At 48.9% G+C, this 17,194-nt stretch overlaps 1 protein-coding gene across 3 annotated transcripts in view; it reads right to left on the minus strand.

Moving 5' to 3' along the window:
- BAG3 (BAG cochaperone 3) overlaps positions 1-1,815 on the minus strand; it is a 26,284-nt gene extending 24,469 nt beyond the window's left edge. The window contains exon 1 of one of the 3 annotated variants that reach the window (XM_060171195.1): positions 1,302-1,815. In XM_060171195.1, coding sequence (XP_060027178.1) covers positions 1,302-1,475 — 174 coding nt within the window. In that variant the 5' untranslated portion in view covers positions 1,476-1,815. The remainder of the gene's footprint in view (positions 1-1,301) is intronic. The other 2 variants (XM_060171194.1, XM_060171193.1) reach the window with 2 other exon arrangements.
- Positions 1,816-17,194: the final 15,379 nt, after the last annotated feature.

Consider the following 17,194-nt stretch of genomic DNA (forward strand, 5'->3'; position numbering starts at 1 on the left):
AGGTCAAAGGTTCAATCCCACACATAAACCAGAGATAAGTAGTGCTCTGGTTGAGAGAGAGAGAGAGAGAGAGATGGAGATGGCCACCAGAGCCCTGAATTCAGCTTCCTCCAGTGCTGTGGTGCTGGGCTGGTCAAAGCAAACTGTCCCCTTCTCTCTCTCTCCCTCTCTCTCTCTCTGCGACCACGAGAGAGAAAATTACTCCACGTGTCTATTTTCAAATGTTTCTGCTTCCCAAGAGTTAAGAAGTACATAGATGTGGTCCGGGAGGCGGCGCAGTGGATAAAGCATCGAACTCTCAAGCATGAGGTCCTGAGTTCAATCCCCAGCAGCACATGTACCAGAGTGATGTCTGGTTCTTTCTCTCTTCTCCTATGTTTCTCATGAATAAATAAATAAAATCTTTAAAAAAAAAAAAAAGTACATAGAAATCTTTGCCTAAAAGCAGATGAAGGCATCGCTCCTCAGTTATTTCTGCCATAACAAGGAAGAGAATCTGTCATTAAAAAAGAAAGAAAAAGAAAAAAGAAAAACTTTGATCCTCACCAGCGTGAGGCAATGTCACAGGCAAAAACCAACTACGAAGTCGCCTCCTCTCTTTAGAAATCGCCTGGGCGAAGAAGAGCACCTCGTTTTTCTTGTTTTTCCCAAGTCACCCCAAGAGAACAGTCTCTAGCCCTGATACAAGGTCAGTTTCCAACAGAAGAAGTGGGGGTGGGGTGGGGGGTTTGGAGAGGAGCGGATCCGAGTCACTCAGTGCCGGGGCCGGGGGGGGGGGGGGGGGGGGGGGGGGACTCAGGGCACCCATCAAGTTTGGAGATACTTTGGGGGGTCGCCTTCCAGAGAGCTCACCCCCCCACCCCACCCCGCACAGCCTGCGGGTGATCCGGGAAGCTGGGAGGGCGGAGGCCGCTGCGGGGCCAGGCCGGAGCCTCCTGCTGCCCAGCACCCCCCCTCCTCCCGCAACCCAGCCACCCGGGCCGCCTCCCCCCAAAGCCACCTAGCCCCCCCACCCTCAAATCGGATTAGGATCCTACACCACCATCACGCTTCCCGAGTCAACCCCGAAAGTAGCTGGGGCCGGTGGACAGTCCACTGTCCAGGTGCGGGGTCCACTACTCTGGGTGGGGGGCTCCTCTGCGTCCCCCATTACGCGGGCCAAGGGCGCGATGGGCTAAGAGTTCCAGGGGACCCCACCCCTGCCCCAGGGAGCTGGGTGCCGCCAAAGGTTCCAATGTGGAGGGGGCGGGAGGGGGTCTCCGATCTGGGGGCGTCCCGGATCCCTGGGGTCCCCCGCTCACCTTGGGCCCCTCGGGGGGCACCCGCGGGTCGTTCCACGTGGTGGTGCGGCTGTTGTGGTCCACGAAGAAGGGCCAGCCGGTCTGCGGGTCCACCTTGATCTCCCAGCCCGGGGGCAGGGGGTCGCGGTCGCCAGAGGCCATCTGCACCGGGGGCGAGTGGGTGGCGGCGCTCATGCTGCGGGGCCGGGCCGGGCCGGGGCTGCGGGGCCGGGGCGCGGGCGGGCGGCGAGTGCGGGCGGCGGGCTGCGGGCCCCTTATGAATTAGAGGCGGGGGGTGACGTGGCCGCGGGCGCTGGAAGCGTCTGGAAGGCGCCTGGGCGCTGCCGGCGGCGGCGGCGGAGGAGGAGGAGAGCGAGGGGAGGCGGCAACTGGCCGGCTAGAAACTTCTGGTCCCATCCAGGGAAGTTGGCGGCGGCGCGGCTGCTGGATGCGGGGCTCCGCCCTGAGTCATCGCCTATAATCGCCGCGGGCGGGTCCTCGCCGCCCCGCCCTCCTCCTCCTCCTCCTCCTCCCCTCCTCCCCTCCCTCCTCCCTCTCCTTCGCTGGGGCCTGGGCTGCCCCGGTAAGAGTTCGCGGCCCAGACCACCACCCGCTCCAGCGCGCATCTGGGTCTCGCTATCCCCCCTTCCAGTTTCGGGGTGCGCTCTTGGTCCCGAGAGGCCGTGCGCCGGTGCCCCTGCCGCTCCTGTGTACTGCATGCATGCATAATATATACATGCATGATATATCTTTGGAGTCATGCGCTTTAAGCTGGAGGCGTCCCCGGGCTCCTCCCCCCCCTTTTTTTTTTTTTTTTGCACTTGCGGCTTTTTTAGGGCCAGTTTCGGGACTGCACCAGAGAGCGAGGACAACAACAGTTGGACCTGGAAGGTGACCTGCCTGGCTGCTGAAACTTGGGAGGAGAGAAGAAAGCGCTTGCATTCCCCTGGTCTCCTGTGTTCTTTGATCTCATAACTGCAGTGAACAGTTTTTTTTTTTTTTTTTTTTGCTTGTTTCTTTTTGCGTTTGTTTCTTTGTTTTAAATCTATTTTCGTTTACTAACACAGAGAACAGGAAGAGAAAGGCATCATTCTGGCACATGCAATGCCAGGGATGGAATCTGGGACCTCATGCTTGAAAGTCAATGGCTTAGGGGCTGGGTAGTGGCGCACCTAGTGGGGAAGAGAACGCTTGTGAGGATCTGCTTTAGATCCTTGCTTGTGCACAATCATTCCTTTCACCAGAAACTTTTTCTTAGTTTTTTAAAAAATATTTTGTCTGTTTTAATAAAAGAGAAGACCAGAGCACTTCTTGGCTCTGGCTTATGCTGTTGCTGGGGACTGAACATGGAACCTCAAAACCTCAGGCATAAGTCTTTTTTTGATTTGTTTATAAGGTTTTTTTTTTAATTTTTATTTATTTATTTATTATTGGATAGTGACAGCCAGAAATCAAGAGGGAAGTGGGTGATAGAGAAGGAAAGAGAGTGTGGGGGTAGATAGCATAATGGTTATGCAAACAAACTCTCATGCCAGAGGCTCCAAAGTCCCAGGTTCAATCCCCCACCCCACCATATTGCCAGAGCTGAACAGTGCTCTGGTAAAATAAATAAAGAACTAGAAAAAAAATTTTTTAAAGAGAGATGGGGGGGGGGAGGAGAGACAGACCTCTACTACTCCTGAAGCTTTCCTCCTGCAAATGAAGACCAAAGCTTCATAAGCTCGAAGCTGTGTGACTCCCCTGCAGGTGGGGAGCCGGGGTCTTGAATGCAGATCCTTACGCAGGTCCTTGCGCTTTGAGTCACCTGTGCTTAACCTGCAAGGGAGTCACTTCACAGGCGGTGAAGCAGGTCTGCAGGTGTCTTTCTCTCCCCCTCTCTGTCTTCCCCTCCTCTACCCATTTCTCTCTGTCTTATCCAACAACGACAACATCAATAGTAACAACAACAATAAATACAACAATAAAACAAGGGCAACAAAAGGGAATAAAAATATATAAATATAATTTTTTAAAAAAATCAAACAGGCACAAGATTCCTGTAACACACACACACTAATAATATCTCTGTTTGCTAACTACTGCGCCGGCTGGATTCCAAGTCTGCAAGCCTGGAACAATCCTCACAGCCTCCTAAGGCTCAGAGGTATCCCTGTGTTGCTGTCTTTCCTTTGCAGAGGAAGGCTTTGAGGTACTCAGTGCCCAGCTCACTGCCACAAAGCTTAAGATTTATAAAGGTGGGGTTTGAACAAGGCCACTGAACACTGGCACCCAGGAACCCAGTAACGTAAGTGGATCCAGGGCTTACTTCATCCCATCCATCTCCAGGGGGGGAAATAAGGTTTAGCACTATGGTTCAAAAACAAAGCTCTGGGTCCGGGTGGTGGCATACCTGGTTGAGTACACACGGTACAATGAGCAAGGACCTGGGTTCGAGCCCCCGGTTCCCACCTACAGGGGGAAAGCTTGCAAGTGGTGAAGCCGAGTTGCAAGTCTCTCTCTCTCTCTTTCCCTCTCTACCACCCCCTTCCCTCTCGATTTCTGGCTGTCTCTATCCAATAAACAAATAAAGGTGATAAAAATGAAAAATACTAAAAAATGAAGCTGTGCGTCCATCAGTTTTCTCATGGCCGAGGGCAGCAGGGCAGCAGCAGGCTGTTGAGGCTCCCAGACACCCCTGTGAGCCCGGATGGGGATGGGCCTCACTCACAGCACATGTGTCACTCCCAAGCTGTGGGCTCCCATGACACCCCTGTGAGCCCGGATAGGGATGGGCCTCACTCACGGCACAGGTGTCACTCCCAAGCTGTGGGCATGTGGATGCATGAGCCCGCACCAGAGCACAGCGAGTCCTCTCCATCTGTGCACAGTGCTCCTCCTGCCTCACTCCTGTTTGTGTGGAGGTGAACACAGTCGTGCAGTCCCCAGCTGGGTCCTTCAGGGCTGGGTGAATAATCAAGCAAGCATGAGGCAGACTGGTGGGAGGAAAGGGAAAGTGGCTAACAGCCTGCCTGCCTCCCTTTAACACAGGAGATACCAGGAGATTCTGTGCCCTCATCACGTGGCCCAGAACACTTGGGAGGAAAGGCAAAGTTAGTTCAGCGGGGAAGCCATTACAGAAGCCAGACCTCCCACCTTCGGCACCCCATAATGACCCTGGGTCCATACTCCCACGGGGTTAAAGAATAGGAAAGCTATCAGGGGAGGGGATGGGATACGGAGCTCTGGTGGTGGGAATTGTAGCCCTCTTATCCTATGGTCTTGTCAGTGTTTCCATTTTATAAATAAATTAATTTAAAAAAAAGAGTAGGTAAGCTTCCAATGGAGGGAGTGGGATATGGAACCCTCATGGTGGGAAATGTGTGGAATTTCACCCCTCTTATTCTATGGTTTTGTTGATATTTTCTATTTTTTTATTATATAAATAAATTATATTTAAAAAGAGGGAGTCGGGTGAGCGCAGTGGGTTAAGCACATGTGGTGCAAAGCGCAAGGACCTATGTAAGGATCCCGGTTCGAGCCCCCGGCTCCCCACCTACAGGGAAGTCGCTTCACAGGCAGTGAAGTAGGTCTGCAGGTGTCTATCTTTCTCTCCCCCTTCTGTCTTCCCCTCTTCTCTCCATTTCTCTCTGTCCTATCCAACAACGATGACAACAATAATAACTACAACTACAAAACAACAAGAGCAACAAAGGGAATAAGTAAATTTAAAAATAAATAAATAAAAAGAAAGAAAAGAAGGAAATAGAGGCATGACCATAGAAAAAATGCCAAGGGGAGTCGGGCTGTAGCGCAGCGGGTTAAGCGCAGGTGGCTCAAAGTACAAGGACCGTCATAAGGATCCCAGTTCGAACCCCGGCTCCCCACCTGCAGGGCAGTCGCTTCATAGGCGGTGAAGCAGGTCTGCAGGTGTCTATCTTTCTCTCCTCCTCTCTGTCTTCCCCTTCTCTCTCCATTTCTCTCTGTCCTATCCAACAACGACAACAACAATAATAACTACAACAATAAAACAACAAGGGCAACAAAAGGGAATAAATAAATAAAATAAATATTTAAAAAAATAAAAATAAATTTAAAAAAATTAAAAAAAAGAAAAAAAATGCCAAATATATATAACAAGAGATAGATAGATATAGAAATAATAGTCAACTTATCTCTGTTACCTTGGGAGAACTGCTGTAGTTTCCAATGGAGGGAATGGGGACACAAAATTTTGGTGGTGGGAATGGTGTGGAATTATATCCATGTTATCTCATAATTTTACAAATCAATAATAAATCACTAATAACATTTTTTTAAAAAGATGAAAAAAAAAGGTGGAGGGAGCAAATTGGGAAAGATACAGTGGACAAGGCATTGGGTTCTCAAGCACGAGGTCTCAAGTTTGATCCCTGGCGTCGCAGATGCCAGAGCGATGCTCTGATTCTCTCTCTCCCCACCTTCCTACTTCTGTCATGTTCATAAAGAAATAAATTCTTTAAAAAAAGGCACAAGTTGAAAATTGAAAGCAGGGCCACAGGGATAGCTCAGCAGGTAGGGCACATGCCTTGCCCCACCTGCTGGGTGCAGAGCCTAATTTGTACCCCGGCATCACATGGGAGGTACCGTGGCACAGCAGGAAGATCCTGTGCTTTGGGGTCAGGCTCTTTTCATCTTGTTCCTACTCTCTCTCTGTCTCTCTGACTCTCCCTGTCTCACTCTCTCTGTGTCTCTCTCACTCTGTCTTTCTGTCTCTGTCTCTCTCACACTCTCTGTCTCTCTCACTATCTCTCTCTGTCTCTCACACTCTCTGTGTTTGTCTCTCTCTCACACACACACACTCTCTCTCTGTCTGTCTCTTTCTCTCTCTGAAAAAGTGGCCCAGGAAGTATGTAATTGTTTATACATGAGGACACACACACACAGAGTAGGCTTTTAGGTCTGAGTTCTGCCTTCTCTTTCAGTAGAAATGAAGGAGTGGCATGAGAAGAGGTGTAGTGATTTGGACTGAAAAGTGACGTGGTATAGAGTATGAGGTCCCAGTTTGATTCCAGGGTAACACTGGGGCTCGGTGCCTGCACTATGAATCCTGCTCCTGGAGGCCATTTTCCCCATTTTGTTTTCCTTGTTGTTGTAGTAGTTATTATTGTCATAGCTGTTTTTGTTGTTGTTGGATAGGACAGAGAGAAATGGAGAGAGATGGGGAAGACAGAGAGAAGGAGAGAAAGACAGACACCTGCAGACCTGCTTCACCTGCAGATGGGAAGCTGGGGGCTCCAACCGGGATCTTTACGCCTGTCTTTGCACTTTGCACCATGTGCACTTAACCCGCTGTGCTACCGCCCAGCTCCCTCACTATCTCTTTCTGTCTGCTTCTCTGTCTCTAATTCTTCTTCTTCTAGCGTTTGCCCTTCTTCCGTAGCCAGTCAACAGCGTCAGGTTGAGCCTGATGTCAAGTTTCGAGACCTCCTTTGAATCTGGAGAGGTGGCAGTCGTTGACTATGTGGGTCATAGTCTGTCTGGAGCCGCAGGGGCAGTTCGGGGCGTCTCTGGCTCCCCAGCGATGGAACATAGCGGTGCACCGGCCATGGCCTATTCGATAGCGATTGAGGAGGGCCCAATCATAACGTGCTAGGTCAAAGCCGGGTTGACGCTCGCAGGGGTCTGTGATGAGGTGTTTGTTCTTTACCTCAGCTGACTGCCAGCTCTGTTTCCAAGAGACTGGAACAGAGAAGTTCAGTGTAGGCGTAGGGGACCAGATTGGGTGACGAGACGTCAAGCGTTGGACAGGGTGGGCGAAGATATCCGCGTATATTGGCAGGTCCGGTCGAGCGTAGACGTGGGAAATGAACTTAGATGATGCCGCATCCCGACAAATATCTGGCGGGGTGATGTTGCTAAGAACTGGCAGCCATGGAACCGGGGTGGAAGGGATGGTTCCAGAAATGATCCTCATGGAGGAATATAATTTGGAATCGACCAAGTGGACATGGGGGCTACGGAACCGTCCTGGGGCACAGTATTCTGCAGTGGAATAGCATAATGCCAGAGAGGATGATCGCAGTGTGGCAGCGCTCGCGCCCCATGAGGAGTTCTCTTCTGTCTCTAATAACAATAACAATAACAATAATAATAGAAATTAGTATTATCTGGGAAAACTCCTCCAAGGAGAGCTCTCCCCTTGTATATGTAAATGAATTTTGTTGAAGGACATCCTCCCATCCTCCCAGGTTTTCAAGTCCCTCCTGTGAACTTAACCTTTTACCAAAGACACATTCTGAGGGTGACAGGCTTTGTTTCCCCATATTTGCCTTTGGCCTATGACCAGAGATCAATACCCACAGCCATTTCCTCCCATGGGGGCCTTCCACTTGGCAGCTTGGACAGAGCTCTCTCTCACTAATGCCCCAAGGTCAACTACACTGGAAGAGAGCGAGGAGTCACAGGCAGGAGCTCTTTTTTTTTTTTTCCTTTTTATTTAAGAAAGGAGACATTAACAAAACCATAGGATAAGAGGGGTACAATTCCGCACAATTCCCACAACCCGATCTCCACATCCCACCCCCTCCCCTGACAGCTTTCCCATTCTCTATCCCTCTGGGAGCATGTACCCAGGGTCGTTGTGGGTTGCAGAGGGTGGAAGGTCTGGCTTCTGTAATTGCTTCCCCACTGAACATGGGCGTTGACTGGTCGATCCATACTCCCAGTCAGGCAGGAGCTCTTAAAGCAGAGAGGAGACTCAGAGATGACCTGGAAGACGGGGCAGTGACTAAAGCACTAGACTTAAGGTCTCAAGCTCGATTCCTGGCATTGCATGTGCCAGAGTGATGCTCTGTATCTCTCTGTCTCTCCTTGCTCTCTTATGTTAATAAAATAAACAAAACACACACACACAGAGAGAGAGAGAGAGAGAAATCTGGTCTGGTTGGGGAGTTTGGCGGTAGCGCAGCAGGTTAAATTCATGTGGTGCGAAGCTCAAGAACCTGCGGCGTAAGGATCCCAGTTCAAGCCTGTGGCTCCCCACCTGCAGGGGAATCACTTCACAGGCGGTGAAGCAGATCTGCAGGCGTCTATCTTTCTCTCCCTCTCTCTGTCTTCCCCTCCTCTCTCCATTTCTCTCTGTCCTATCCAACAACAACAATAACTACAACAACAATAAAAGAAAAACAAAGGCAACAGAAGGGAAAATAAATAAATATTGAAAAAAAAACAAGGGCAACAAAAGGGGATGAAAGAAAGAAAGAGAAAGAAAGAAAGAAAGAAAGAAAGAAAGAAAGAAAGAAAGAAAACTTTTTAAAAATCTGGTCTGGTGATGATGTGAAGTTCTCCAAATAAGCTCTAGAAATACTCCTTGGGGGCTGGGGAAACAGCTCACGTGCGTAGTGCGCTGCTTTGCCATGTGCACATCGCAGGTTGGCCTCCATGGGTGGCCAACACTATATCGTTTCTTCTCCAAAACAGAAGATTCTGGGTACATCTGGGTGACAAGTCTAGCAGATGGAGACTTGTCTCAAGTGGCCTCCCCCAGGGCTCTGTTCTGGCTCCTACGCTATTTAATATTTACATCAATGACCTCCCAGAAACTTCTTCAAGGAAGTTCATCTACGCCGATGACATCTGCTGTGCAACTCAGGCATCCAAGTTCGACATCCTCGAGGAAACACTCACGAAAGACATGTCTCTGATATCTGATTACTGTAAAAAATGGCGACTAATCCCTAGCACTGCAAAAACGGTATCATCTGTTTTCCATCTACACCATGCCTCGGCCTCTCGTGAGCTTAATGTGCAGCTTGGCGGTACGAGAATCCGGCATGAAGCCCAGCCAGTCTATCTTGGCGTTACTCTCGATCGCACTCTGTCATTTCACGAACATCTCATAAAAACTGCAGCAAAGGTGGGCTCGAGGAATAACATCATTGCAAGACTGGCCAGCTCCTCATGGGGTGCGAGCGCTGCCACACTACGATCATCCTCTCTGGCATTATGCTATTCCACTGCAGAATACTGTGCCCCAGGATGGTTCCGTAGCCCCCATGTCCACTTGGTCGATTCCAAATTACATTCCTCCATGAGGATCATTTCTGGAACCATCCCTTCCACCCCGGTTCCATGGCTGCCAGTTCTTAGCAACATCACCCCGCCAGATATTCGTCGTCGGGATGTGGCATCATCTAAGTTCATTTCCCACGTCTACGCTCGACCGGACCTGCCAATATACGCGGATATCTTCGCCCACCCTGTCCAACGCTTGACGTCTCGTCACCCAATCTGGTCCCCTACGCCTACACTGAACTTCTCTGTTCCAGACTCTTGGAAACAGAGCTGGCAGTCAGCTGAGGTAAAGAACAAACACCTCATCACAGAGCCCTGCAAGCGTCAACCCGGCTTTGACCTAGCACGTTATGACTGGGCCCTCCTCAATCGCTATCGAACAGGCCATGGCCGGTGCGCCGCTATGTTCCATCGCTGGGGAGCCAGAGACGACCCGAACTGCCCCTGCGGCTCCAGACAGACTATGACCCACATAGTCAACGACTGCCACCTCTCCAGATTCAAAGGAGGTCTCGAAACTTGACATCAGGCTCAACCTGACGCTGTTGACTGGCTACGGAAGAAGGGCAAACGCTAGAAGAAGAAGATCGCAGGTTTGAGCCCAGCCCCCACTGCCCTTAAGGCAGCTTTGGTCTCTTACTCTCTTGCTCTGCTTCTCTCTCTGCCTCTTTACCTATATCAAAGAATGAGTGAGAGAAAGGAAGGAAAGAAGGGAGAGAGGGAGGGAAGGAAAGCAAGTCTTTCGTGAAAGAAGAGGAACATATCTAAGGCTTGGCAGTAAGGCTTCAGCCCTAACTCAGCATTTTTTTCTGACCAGCAGTTTAAAGCCTGCCTGGCTGTAGCCCAGCATTCTGTGCCCTGACCCCTCCTGCAGGTACATCCTATTCCAGGCCTCTGTGCCTTTAATCACAAACGATCCTGTCTTGTTATTTAACTGTCTCTGTTCTTCCCTTAAAAAGCTGGCAGGAGCTGTGGAAATGGGACTCAAACATAGGAAGCTGACTTTTTTTTTTCCCTTTCGCCACCAGGGTTATTGCTGGGGCTCAGAACCTGCAGGACAGAGTAAGAGAGAGTGCTTGCGCCGCCGCAAAGAGACAGCCAAGTTCTGTTTGGTGATTAGTTTGTCTTAGTTTATGAATCGTTGTTCCTGAATAAAGAAATACAGCTTCCCTGCCCAGCCGTTGTCTCCGCGTCTCTGTTACCCGCCCGTGAAGCCAGCCTGGACAGCTGGAGCCTCCGAATTTTAACAACAGTCCTCCCTGCCTGGGTGCCTCTGTCCACACCTCCCTTTCGTATAAGGACACGTGTCATCTCAGGGGCCCCCACTCCTTGAGTATGACCTCCCATTTCCCAGCTCTTGAGGTAGCCTGTACCCCCAGTTTCCTGGGTGTTCCTGCAGGAGTCCTCTGTGCACGCACTCACCCACATACATGTGCACACTCTTCCCACTCACACACGCTCGCTCCTGCGAGTACTCTGTCCTCACAGCACCTCCCTCCAAGTTGGATACCAAGTTGGGGGTTGTTGAGCGGTAGAGTGCAGGGCTTATGTGCACGAGCTCCCAGCTTTATACCCCTACACCGCAAATGCCGGAGCTGAGCAGTGCTTTGGCCTCTCTCTCTCTCTCTCTCTCTCACACACACACACACACACACACGTGAATAAACAAAATCAGCAAAATAACTCACCTGGATAATGTGCTTCTGTGTTATACATTGGACTCAAGTTTGAGGTCACACTTCCCCTAACACACACACACACACACCACACCACACACACCCCACACCACACACACACACACCACTCACACCACACCACATACACTACTCACACACACACCACACACCACACACACACACCACACCACACACATACAAACACACACACCACACACACTCACACACACCACACACACACACACTCACACACACACACCCCACACCACACACACACACCACACACACCACTCACACACACACCACACACACACACCACACCACACACACATACAAACACACGCACCACACACACATACTCACACACACCACACACACACACCACTCACACACACCACTCATACACACACACTCACACACACCACACACACCACTCACACACACCACTCATACACACACACACCCCACACCACACACACACACCACACACACACACCACACCACACACACACTCACACACACCACACACACCACTCACACACACCACTCATACACACACACACACCCCCCACACCACACACACACCACACACACACACCACACCACACACACACACACACACACACCCCACACACACCCCACACACACCACACCACACCACACACACACACACCACACCACACACACCACTCATACACACACACTCACACACCACACACACACCCCACACACACCCCCCCCACACCACACACACACACCACACCACACACACACCACTCACACACACCACTCATACACACACACTCACACACAAACACACACACACCACACACACACACCACACCACACACATATCACACACACAAACACACACCACACACACATACAAACACACGCACCACACACACACACCACTCACACACACACAAACACACACACCACCACACACACAAACACACACACCACACACATGCCACACACACACACACACACACACACACCACACCACACCACACCACACCACACCACACCACACACACCACACACTGGATGAAGGAAGTTTTGGTGCTACAGTATCTATCTATCATTTTGTTTTGTTTTACTGAGAGAAAGATACACACAGAGAGAAAAAGAGACCAGAGCACTGCCCAGCTCTGGCTTACAGTGGTGTGGGGGATTGAACCTGAGACTTTGGAGCCTCAGGCATGAAGTTCTTTTTGCATAACCACTATGCATCAAGTATTATGGTATCTTCTTCCTTGTCTCTTTCTGTCTGAAGATATTGGCTGAAAGCAATAAAGCCACAGACGTGACAAAATAATAATAACAACAATAATAGTAGGGGGGCTGGGAGGTTGCACACCCGGCAGAACACACATATTACAATGTGCAAGGACCCAGTTTCAAACCCCTCGTCCTTACCTATGGGGGGGAGCTTCATGTGTGATGAAGCAGGGTTGCAGGTATCTCTCTTTCTGGCCCTATTTCCCCCCTTCTTTCTCAATTTCTCTCTGCCCTATCAAGTAAAGACAGAAGAAAGAAAAAAAGAAAAGAAAAAAATGACCTGGGGCGGTAGCACAGCAGGGTTAAGCGCACATGGAGCAAAGCGCAAGGATCACAGTTCGAGCCCCCAGCTCCCCACTTGCAGGGGAGTCGCTTCACAAGTGGTGAAGCAGGTCTGCAGGTGTCTCTCCCTCTCTGTCTTCCCCTCCTCTCTCCATTTCTCTCTGTTCTATCCAACAGTGATGACATCAATAATAATCACTACAACAATAAAACGAGGGCAACAAAAAAAGAAACAAATAAATATTTTTTAAAAAAAAAGAAAAAATGGCCTCTGCTCAGTGGACTGATAGTGTAGGTTCCAAGCCCCAACAATAACCCTGGTAGCAAAGGTAAATAAAAAAAGAAGAAGAAGAAGGAGAAGGAGAAGGAGAAGGAGAAGGAGAAGGGGAAGGGGAAGGGGAAGGGGAAGGGGAAGGGGAAGAAGGAAGAAGAGGAGGAGGAGGAGGAGGAGGAGGAGGAGGAGAAGTTGGAAGAAGAAGCAATTTCCTGTGGAATTTTCCATCCACGCCCATGTAGACTGTCCTTATTCTTTTAAGTGATAGATACTTGTCTATAATTTATCTCACTGTCCCTATTAATAGGCATTCAGGTGGCTCCTGGTCTTCTGATATTACAAACAATACCAAAATGTATATTCTTGGGCCAGCAAACAATGCCACAATGTATATTCTTGGGTATACTTCCTTTTGCATGAATGTATGAGTACATCTATTAATACCTGGGATGGAAGTGCTCCGCTATCAGACTACTTTGTTTACACTTTTAAAACTCTTTTGCTAAACTGCTGTCCACGGAGGCTAGGAAAGGCTAGCCCTGCCCCCGAGAGCTCACCCAGTGTGTTTCCAGATTGTTATCTAACGTTCTGATCATCACCAATCTGATAGAGGCCCCCTTGGAGTTTTGATTTGCATTTCCATTATTATGAGCGTATGAACAAAATTGGGTGTCTTTCCATGTGTTTAAGAGACATTTGGAGTCCCTTTACTTTGAACAATCTGTGCCTATCCTTTGCCCATTTTTCTTCTGGGACTGATATGGAATCAAAAGAGTTTTTAAATATAGAGGAGAAGCTTCAAAGGGGTAGGATCAGATAATTGTGGGGTACATGAAGGTGAAGACAAACGTTAAAAAATAGTTTTTAATAAATAAATGACACTGGGAGGTGTCATCAGTGAATAATGCTGGGCTTTCAAACAAGAGGTCCCGAGTTTGAACCCATCATTGCATATGCCAGAGTGATACCCTGGTTCTCTCCCCTCCTCCTCCTTTCATATATACGGAGTGCGAGACAGAGAGAGAGAAATATGGAAGAAGAGAGAGAGAAAGACAAGGGGAGACACCTGCAGCACAGCTTTACCTCTTGGGAAGTTTCCCTCCTGCAGGTGGGGGTTGGGGGCTCAAAGCCAGGTCCTCCTACATGGTAACATGCATTCTACTGGGTGCACCACTACTGAACCCCAAATATACATATATATATATATATATATATATATATATATTCTTTTTTTAAAAAAATAATAATGGCTTGAGGGGATGGGAGAGAGTTCATCTGGTAGACGGCCGAGGCTCCAGAGCTGGGAGCATCATGGACAGCACCTAGAGCAGCTCCAATAAATGATGGAGCAGAGCTGCCTGTCTCTCCTTTCTCTATCTCTCATTCTCTTTTCTCTTCACCTGCTGCCCCCCTCACACACACAGTGTTGCTCAAATAAGGATTAATGGGAGTGGGGGGGGGGAGTAGAAGGTATGCAGCAATCTCTCATATGTGGAAAGTCCTAAGTTCCCTCCCCAACACGGGGAAGTGATGTGGCAGATGGCCCACTGAACTCCCAGGCTTGTAGCCCCAAGTTCAGTCCTCCTAGACTTTATTTATTTTTTTTGCCCTGAGGGTTATCACTGGGGTTAGATGCCGGCACTACAAATCCACCACTCCCAGCAGCCATTTCTTTGCCTTTCTTTTCCCCCTAGAGCACTGCTCAGCTCTGGTTTATGGTGGTGCGGGGGTTTGAACCTAGGACTTCGGAGCCTCAGGTATGAGAGTCTTTTTGCATAACCATTATGCTATCTACCCCTGCTTTTTTTTTTTTTTTCTATTTCATTTGATAGGACAGAGAAACTGAGAGGAGAGGGGAAGGTAAAGAGGGAGAGGTAAAGACAGACACCTGCAGACTTGCTACACCACTCATGTAGCATCCTCCTTGCAGGTCTTTGTACATGGTGACATGTGTGCCTCACCAGCTGTGCCACTGCCTGGCCCCAGTTTCAGATATTTTATGTGTTAGAAAATAGTTTATCTCGATAGTTCCCAGATGTATATGCCCTAGGTGTGAGCCCAGCCCCCCACTGCCTTGGGAGACTTCGGTGATAGAGGCCCCCTACCCCCAATCTGAGAAAGTCATCCAGGAGTGGTAAAGTTCCTGTTGTTAGGAAAACGGGACACAAATGACAGCAGAGGGGCTAGCTCCACAGCCTCTCCCAGGTTTTAGCACCAAATGTTAGAAAATCAAGACGCAAAGTTAAAGCAAGCAGTCAGTAGCGTAAGCGAGGGAAAGTTTAACGGGGAGAGCGTGAGACATGTACATGGCTCAGTGCACCTGTCACAAAGCGCAAGGACCCGATTTCGCGGCCCAGGCCCCACCTACAAGGAAGAAGCTTCGTAAGTGGTGAAGCAGTGCAGAGGGTGTCCCTCCCTTTCTGTCTTCTCCTCTCATCTCAATTTCTCTCTATCCCTATTCAAAATAAATAATAAGTAAATAAAATATATTAAAAAATAAACATGTAGGCAGTGGCAGTAGCGCACGCGGGCCCTAAGGATCCCAGTTCGAGCTCCTGGCTCCCCACCTGCAGGGGAGTCGCTTCACAGGCAGTGAAGCAGGTCTGCAGGTGTCTGTCTTTCTCTCCCCTCTCTCTGTCTCCCCTCTTCTCTCCATTTCTCTCTGTCCTATCCAACAACAGTGACATCAGTAAAACTGCAACAATAAAACAAGGGCAACAAAGGGAATAAATCTTTTTTTAAAAAAATACATGTAAAAGGGGTCAGGCTGTGGTGCACAGGGTTAAGCGCACATAGTGCGAAGCGTAAGGATCCCAGTTTGAGCCCCCGGCTCCCCACCTGCAGGGGAGTCACTTCACAAGGGGTGAAGCAGGTCTGCAGGTGTTTATCTTTCTCTCTCCCTCTCTGTCTTCCCCTCCACTCTCAGTTTCTTTCTATCCTATCCAACAGCAGCAACAACAATAACAGCGATAACAACAACAATGGAAAAAAGATGGCCACCAGGAGCAGTGGATTTGTAGTGCAGGGACCGAGCCCCAGCGATAGCCCTGGAGACAAAATATATATACATATATATTTAAAATAAATAAAAATATATAGATATATTTAAAAAAGAAAGTCTATAATAAAAGTACCAAGCTTGAGCCAACATGCACCGTTTTACCCATCTCCTAAGTAAACTTTATAACATCTGGCCACAACCTCCCGAACTCTTTGTGAAACTCTTAATGGTGAACCAGCTGCAATGGGGGGAGACACTTTGTTCTTCTTCCCCTGCAACATCCTGTGAGGCTAGTTCTCAGTCCCCTAATCTAGGACCTGAAATAATAAGCTGGGTGGTGGTGGAGGGGGAGCTAACAGGTGGGTATGGTTACGTGATTTCATAATAGACTTGGAGATACTGAAACTGGAAACAGGTACATACTGAGGCCGATGAGCTAGATAACTTAGGGGAGCAGGAGAAGGGTCATAATGTAAGGAAGATAGAATATGACAGCCAGGGAGGTGGTACAGTAGACAGCACCAGAGTTCAAGGCAGGAGGTTCCAAGTTTGACCCCCAGCATCACATGTGCCATCGTGATACTCTGGTTCTATCTCCATGTCTCTCTCTCTCTAATTAATTAATTAAAAGAATATCACCAGAAAGGAATAAAGGGGCAAGATGGCATTCTGGAGAAGATCCTGGTTCACTATCAATTGTTTTACTCAGGTTGGGCTTTTTCCAAAGCAACTTTTCAAGTAACTATAGTCAGGCATTGTTTAATTAAAATGCTTGAAATGTACTGCCCTAGGGCAGGCAGAAGCAGATGACTTCCTTACAAGCCTTAAGAGCTATAAACCAGCAAGTTTATAGCTTTTCATCTCCTTCCTCATATCCACTCATGCCAACAAGCGCCAGTCTGAAGTCACTGTCAAGAGTATTTACCTCACAACAGCCAAGATGGTGGAGACCATGAGCCCTGGGTCAGCATGAAGAGACAAGATGGCTGTCCTGTGACCTGGGGTACTGCCCACCCACCTTCACTTGTGCAGATCACGAGGATCAAGCCAACCCACATAAAATAGGAATTGGCCGGTTACACACAAAACAATTCCAAAAAACTGAGTCAGAGGAAAAACAACAAAAAACCTCAGCCCCTAAACCTCGACGTTGGTCTAAGACAATAGAGTGAGTGACAGGACCAGAACATTAACAGCAGCCATCTTGATGGAATGTGAATTGTTCTTTTGAGGAGGAATCCTTAGCAGAATCCATTTCCTACCTCATTCCAAATAGGGCCACAAAATTGGCCACAATGATTAAGAAAATCACATTTTTGCCTCCAGTGGGGAAAGAGTTGTTTCACTTTCCATTTCAGAATAGCTA

This window comes from Erinaceus europaeus, chromosome 14 (genome assembly GCF_950295315.1).
Source record: "Erinaceus europaeus chromosome 14, mEriEur2.1, whole genome shotgun sequence".
Classification (NCBI taxonomy): domain Eukaryota; kingdom Metazoa; phylum Chordata; class Mammalia; order Eulipotyphla; family Erinaceidae; genus Erinaceus; species Erinaceus europaeus.